Below are 7,500 nucleotides of genomic sequence, written 5' to 3' on the forward strand. Positions count from 1 at the left end.
GTTTTGAAATGGCAAAATGAGTCAAATTTCTATTTATGGGTCTTAGATAATTTTTGGTTGTTGTTTTCAGCTAACACGAATAATAATAATACTTCATAAATAATCACACGTGTTACATCATTGCAATAATAAATGTGTTAGAAAATATCAGCGTAGTAACTAAAACGAGGTGATATAACTAGATAAGCACAAAAATGAATAAATAAATAAATAAATAGATAAATAGATAAATAAATAAATAAATAAATAAATAAATAAATAAATAAATAAATAAATGCCAAAGTCGCTTGAACTCCAACATTGCACCACATTGAGTCGGAGAGTTACTAATATTGAACAAACATGAAAATATGAAAATATATTCCTAATCCAACCAAAGAAAAATTATACATTCCACCACAACTAAGTTAAAACAAGCCCATAAAAATATCGTTACATTATTAGATGTGTACATTATGTAACATAATCATATATATATGCAAATTAAATATAAAATAAACTAAATTTGAAACACCGAGAACTGAACCCGGGGTTACAACAGTTAAAGCTTACCATGCAAGCTTTCAAACCGTAATAATGTTGTGCTGCCGAAGGCGGTTCTGGCAGAGGTCGATCCCGGAAGCGAGATGGTTGATTCAAAGGCTGTTTCTGTGTTAGATAGAATGAAGCAGTTGTGTTGCTAAAAGGATCTAAACACTCTAGCTTTGGTTAATTTTAGTAAAAGCAGTGTGGTCTCAGTGCAAGAAGCCTTTGTCTTATAGGGCCAGGAGCAAATGTATATATGTCGCTGCTTGAAGCTCGATTATTTTTTTTTGACGGACGATGGTGAAGTTGATTGAAACAATTGGATTCAATAGTCTGATGTCACGTCGCCCAGCAACGGCGGCCATAGTGGTTCTAAACAAAGAAAATCGGTACTTTTTATTCTTCATGCTGGGTAGAATTTTTCATATATCATGTGATCAGAATGTAAAAAAGTCAAAACATGATCAGATTTATAATGTTTTTCTCCTCTGGATACACTTTTATGCTCGTCGGAGCGATAGTTTAAAGCCAGTTAATAAGTTAGTATGCGTCATTACGAGGGAAGTGACGTCATGACTGTTGAAGCGAATTTTGAAGACATTTTGTGGCTTTTTTGGCCTCTTTTGACACGTAGACCGTAGCCTTCGTAAAATCATTGCCAGACACAAACCAAAAATTTCGTCAAAAGACAATTCTATGATTATAAAAGAAAACACATAGTGAGTTATATTCAATAGCTCAACCAATGAGATCGTTTGTTTCTTTGAGCACTACTAACGACAACTCACTTATAGGCTGTGCACTCATCTATAAATGGCGTCAAAAAGACAAGTCCTAATGGCATTAATTTAACGAAAGCACGCGTAGACTGATGTCTATTCGGATACTGAATGGGGTAGGGGGGGGGGGGGGGGATAGGGGGGGGGGGAAGGGGGGGGGGGTTGATAAAATAGCATGTTTTTTATCACTTACAAAACAAGGATATGAAACTTGGACAGAGACCACAGTCAAGCGAAAAACAGGTCAAGGGAGGTACATACAGTTTGTTATCATGTTAGTGCGACGTGCACTTATTTGCAGGTCTAATAACCCAATTCATTATGGTCTCAGTGTTGTAATGAAAATTTCAACAACAACAACAAAAATGGCGCAAAATATCGTCCATTACAACAATGCATAACTAGGCCCATAACAGCGTTCGGATGTCAGACCAGCATATGTACACGCCGGCTTAGTGGAAAGTACGTTAATGGCAATTCCCATATCAATTTTAGTGCCCATATATACTGTAGTTCTTTGCATATAGATTTGTTAGATGTTCCAAGATTGCATGGCGATGTAAAATTAAACATTGTGAGCAGCGACTGGAGTAAGAATATTTTTTAATCTAAAGGATGGACAGTGTCAATAAAGCGGATAAAAACAAATACTTGAAATAAGTTATGTAGATTTTACTGGAAAAAGTATTAAACAAAAATGAATAAAACAGATTAAAAAAAATAACAAAATACCAAACACGGAGCGTTTTGGACTCAAAACCCTTCTTCAGCCAACAACAAAAACCCAATAAAGACATAAATACATTATGGGTTGGGTTTCTTGTTCTATTTTGAAGTTGTTATATTCCTTTTTGTTTATTAATGTTTACAGTCCACAACTTCTAGCAGGTTAGTATCACTGTACATTTTACAGGGATGCTTTTTAATCGTGTCTTTAATCTATACATTGTGTCATTCACAACTATTCATAATTATGTCTTGCAGTCATTTAAAATTACTTTCAACAACAACAAAAATAAATAGCCCAACTTCCTAATTCCAAAGTAAAATATTTTTGTTTTTTGTTGTTGTTGCTGCATGAGCTCCATTTAGTTATGACCCTATTTTAGCAATATCTTTTCAGGATTGGCCTGGTTGAAGGATAAATATAGCTAACTATTTTCAAAACTTTGTTATCAAAGTAATGATATACGTTTGATTCAATCCAGAACTAAATAAAAATGGAGTTTAAACAGAATTACAATTTGAAAGGTGATAGAGAGATTAGAGAGAGAGAGAGAGAGAGAGAGAGAGAGAGAGAGAGAGAGAGAGAGAGAGAGGGGGGGGGGAGAAGTTAGAGTTAAAAGGAACAAAAACGTAAATAAAAGAAAACTTTGCTTCTAAAAGAAAATGTGTCGGGCTGGTTGGGAGGCTAAATATTCAAGTTATCATGACAAATATCAGACTTTGATTAGGATTCTTTTAGTTCTATTTAGTAGAACAACACATTATATAATTGTATGTATTGACGAAAAAATTTTAAAAAAAATTACACCCTTCCTTTCATCTTAACATGAACATCCCCATTAGGGTGGGATCTACCCCGAAATAATCCCGCGCCGAGACGGTGTGTCACATAGTCAATATAATATTATACACATGTATACCATATTTTAATATGATATTGTAATGTATCATATATCTATTATTATGGCATACATTGTATTATAATATAATGATATACGTAATATACATTACATCTCTTACTGATTCCCCATAGCTTTTCTCTAAAGCCACCAATTGTTCACGCACAGATCCTTTTCGATTCAACACACATCTGTAGGGAGAAACAAATGGATAGTACTGTCACATGAGATATTATAAAGCTTTTTACTGTTACGTCCTCCTCCTCCTCCTCCTCCTTCTCATCATCATCATCATCATAATCATCTTCTTCTTCTTTGTCTTTTTCTTCTTCTTCTTCTTCTTCTTCTTCTTCTTCTTCTTCTTCTTCTTCTTCTTCTTCTTCTTCTTCTTCTTCTTCTTCTTCTTCTTCTTCTTCTCCTCCTCCTCCTCCTCCTCCTCCTCCTCCTCTTCCTCCTCCTCTTCCCCATCCCCTCATTCCCGTTGCTCATCCCCTTCCTGTTCCTGTTCCTCCAACTCCGCTTCTTTGTCCTACTCCTCCCTCATACAACCTCCACCTCCTCATCTCCTCTTTCCCCTTGGTTCTCCCCTTCCTGTTTCTGTTCCTCGTATTCCTCCTCTTCGACAACATCCTCCGTCTCATCCCCTCATCCCCCTTGCTTCTCCCCTTCCTGTACCTATTCCTCCCATTCCTCCTCTTCGTCCTTCTACTCCCTCATACCACCTCCTCCTCCTTCTCATCCCAATATTCCCCTTGCTTCTCCCCTTCCTGTACCTTCTACCCCTCTTCGTCCTACTCCTCCCTCATAACAAGTGTAACTAAATGACAAATTGCCATATTTATGGACAATAAAGATCTATTATTATTATTATTATTATTACTAAATTTTGGAGTGCCACAAGGCTCTGTTCTTGGCCCTGTCCTTTTTACTGTATATATGCAGCCCCTTTCTAGTGTGATATCCAGATTCAATCTGAGTTATCATTTTTATGCAGATGATACGCAGATATATGATTCAGCACCTCTTAGTAATTTACAGTTCTTAATACAACGAATTACGAGCTGTTTTAATGAGATTAAATCTTGGATGTACCACAATAAGTTAAAATTAAATGATAGTAAAACTGAGATTTTAATGTGTGGAAGGCCGAGTATCCTTAAACAGGCAAATAAATCGCCTATTACTCTAGGAAATAGCACAATAGAATTTTCAAATAAAGCAAAAAACCTTGGCGTCATCATTGATAAAGATCTTTCCATGACAAGCCATGTGAATAACACCATACAATCTATGTACATAGAAATGAAAAAAATAAGCAAAATTCGTAATTTAATACCGAAGCATATAACAGAACTTTTAATTAATTCCCGGTTTTATCCAAATTCGACTATTGTAACTCCCTTTGGGCGAATTTAGCTAAAGACAAAATTAGCAAACTTCAGGTTGCTCAAAATAATGCAGCCAGGCTCATTGTACGCAATAACAAAAAAATACCCGTCAGCAACTCTTCTTCTCCGTGAGTTACATTGGCTTCCTGTGGAAAAAAGAGTTGCCTATAAGATTTGTACTGTTGTCTACAAATCCCTGAGCACGAACAGTCCCTCCTATATTAAAGACCTTCTAAACATATATGTCCCCAATAGAAACTTGAGGTCAAGCAATGACCGATCAATCCTTGTCAAACCTAAGCCATTGCGTAAAATAGGTGAACAGTCTTTTCAATTTTCGGCCCCCCATTTTTGGAAAGCTCTCCCATCACACGTGAGATGCTCGGATTCGTTGACAACGTTCAAATCTCGCCTAAAGTTTTATCTTTTTACGTCATAATGTTGCAATATTATTTTCAGATTTTGTTGTTGTTAAATTGAATTCGTATCACGTTTCCTTCACACTTGTCTCACTGTAATATGTTTTGTTTTATATCACTGTAAAGCGCTTAGAGCCTGTGACAACGGGGTAAAGCGCTATATAAATGCCATTTATTATTATTATTATTATTATTATTATTATTATTATTATTATTATTATTATTATTATTATTATTATTATTATTTTATTATTATTATTATTATAACACCTGTTCCTCCTGCTTCCTGGTCCCAGTTTTCAGTTCAAACAAACATCTTCACCCAGCAGTTAAGGAAAGTTAACTGCTAAGTAGCCGAGACTCGTCCTTGATGACTAACTAATACTAGTGTTTTCAATAACAGTTTTCAACAACTTTCATTAATCAACAATATGTTGACTCGAAATGGCCGGCTAACCTGACACAAATTAAGATGGAAATGGTGATGATCGAAGTAAGAGCCTGACACACATATTAGGATGGAGATGGCGATGATTAAAGAACGAACCGGCTTACCTGACATGAGGGAGTAGAAGGACTAAGAGGAGGAATGGGAGGAATAGGTACAGGAAGGGGAGAAGCAAGGGGGATGAGGGGATGAGACGGAGGATGTTGTCGAAGAGGAGGAATACGAGGAACAGAAACAGGAAGGGGAGAACCAAGGGGAAAGAGGAGATGAGGAGGAGGAGGAGGTTGTATGAGGGAGGAGTAGGGCAAAGAAGCGGAGTTGGAGGAACAGGAACAGGAAGGGGATGAGCAACGGGAATGAGGGGATGGGGAGGAGGAGGAGGAGGAGGAGGAGGAGGAGGAGGAGGAGGAGGAGGAGGAGGAGAAGAAATTGTGATGATAAAAGTAAGAGCCTACCTGATATCAAATAGGATGGAAATGGTGACGATAAAAGAACGAACCAGCTTACCTGACACTAATTACGATGAAAAAGGTGATGATCAAAAATAAAATGATGGCGAGGACGACGACGACGATGATCACTGTTTCATCCATACCCGAATCTGAACCTGAAAAGGAATGAAATTGAAAAAAAATCATAATATGAAAAAAACTTATGATAACTGGACAATTAAAATATTTAAAATAACGCCCTTCAAACATTCAAGCATTAGATACCGTCGCCTAGGCATTCAATGAAGGAATATAGGTAATCAATGAAACAATATTTCTGATATCAACAGGAATCATGCATGCTGGACAATACAATAGGATAAACTTACAAGAAATACAATCGGCTATTTGGTATCATTGCAGTAACCTCTATTTCGACTACCACCATTACCACCATCATCACCACAATCACAATTACCATAATTGCAACCACAACAATAACATGTAACCTTTTAAAATGCACACACACAAACACACACACACACACACTCCTTCACGTACATACGTACACATACAAACACATACACACACACACAAACAAAGCCATACTATCTCTGCGTAAATTTATATACCACAGTAAAGCAGTATTTTAAAAGTTAAACTTACCAACTAAGGGCTGCACCGTAGCATTGATGGAGATGCTGGAAGGGCCATATCCCATTAATGACATAGCAGACACGTTGACAAGGTAGGGATTCTCCGATTCCATGTCTTTGAATGTTAACTTCGTGTCTGTAATGACTCTTCTGACATCCAACGTCCCAGCTACAAATGACAAGAAATAAGGCAAAAACAAATAAGCAAAATGAAATTCTAAAATGCAGCTAAGGTCACGTGACCACAATAAAACCTCTTAAAGGAAATCTCACAGGATATAGAATAATAATTGTAACACATTTTGAAATAATTACATTCACAGGTTACCTGGGTATGCTGTTTTGTGATTTTGCATTTAAAGGTTGTACGGCAACACATTTAGGTCATTTCAGCGCCAGTAAAATTAAAGAAAATATGACAAGTAAAAAAGTTAAAGATTTACAATTGGAAGTATACGAGAATGGTTCAAATAGAGAACAGATGTAGATTCCAAGAGCATACCATCAATGCACTTAGTTTGAGGTCACCTAAAAGTCTCATCCAGACACAAGCATAGGTCCTCACTAAGAAGAATACACTCGGCTTAAAAAAATTGTAACAGTACTTAACAGAGAGATGATTTACAAGGAAAAATATATAATCTCCAAAATCTGTAGCTATCCATTTGACTATTTCCTTCCTAGTCAAGGACTCCATCTGGGCTAGGTCAAAACCAAGTAATCTCATTCCAAGACAAAGACAGAAAGCAACTAAGAAAACAGATATAGGGGTAGTATAGAAGACAAAATAAGTGACCTCTTTGAGCCACTATGGGAGGTCAGGAATCCCCAACCTGCACGTGGGTATATTTTACACTGTTGAAAAACATTTTATATTGTATAACACATTCGTTGACAAAGGTTTTCGTAACAAGAAAGGGAACGTGATGCGCTCTAATTTTTGATTGAAAACTAAACTTTACAGGACATAAACAGATCGAGATTGAAAGCGGGCAGAGATCCAGTCGTGACATATGCCATTCATAATATTCAAATGCACAAGAGGTTTCACAGTCACGTTTTTAAAAACATTGTCCAATTTCACTCAGATATAAACTCTACACTATTATAGAGAGTCAACAACATTAATACAGAAACGTCGTAAATAAGTCAGAATGACCATCAAAAAGTAGCCCCGCTGAGCCATTTTGCTGATGGACCAGAGTTTATGCGTTAAACGGACAATAGTA

General features: G+C 36.6%; 1 protein-coding gene across 44 annotated transcripts in view; it reads right to left on the bottom strand.

Annotated features, from left to right (window-relative positions):
• LOC144974431 (cytokine receptor-like) overlaps positions 1–7,500 on the bottom strand; it is a 178,862-nt gene that overhangs the window by 11,376 nt on the left and 159,986 nt on the right. For 14 of the 44 annotated variants that reach the window (XR_013645760.1, XM_078917532.1, XM_078917441.1 and 11 more), the window contains 3 exons: positions 6,282–6,440; positions 5,692–5,791; positions 3,051–3,120 (listed from right to left, as the gene is read on the bottom strand). Coding sequence is in view for 43 of the 44 variants with exons in the window: in XM_078917532.1 (XP_078773658.1) it covers positions 3,051–3,120; positions 5,692–5,791; positions 6,282–6,440 (329 nt within the window). In the remaining variant the exon portion in view is untranslated. Of the gene's footprint in view, positions 1–552; positions 649–3,041; positions 3,121–5,691; positions 5,792–6,281; positions 6,441–7,500 lie in introns of all 44 variants that reach the window. The other 30 variants (XM_078917417.1, XM_078917376.1, XM_078917340.1 and 27 more) reach the window with 5 other exon arrangements.

This window comes from Berghia stephanieae, chromosome 1 (genome assembly GCF_034508935.2).
Source record: "Berghia stephanieae isolate SIO BIC M18660-M18661 chromosome 1, UCSD_Bste_1.3, whole genome shotgun sequence".
Lineage (NCBI taxonomy): Eukaryota > Metazoa > Mollusca > Gastropoda > Nudibranchia > Aeolidiidae > Berghia > Berghia stephanieae.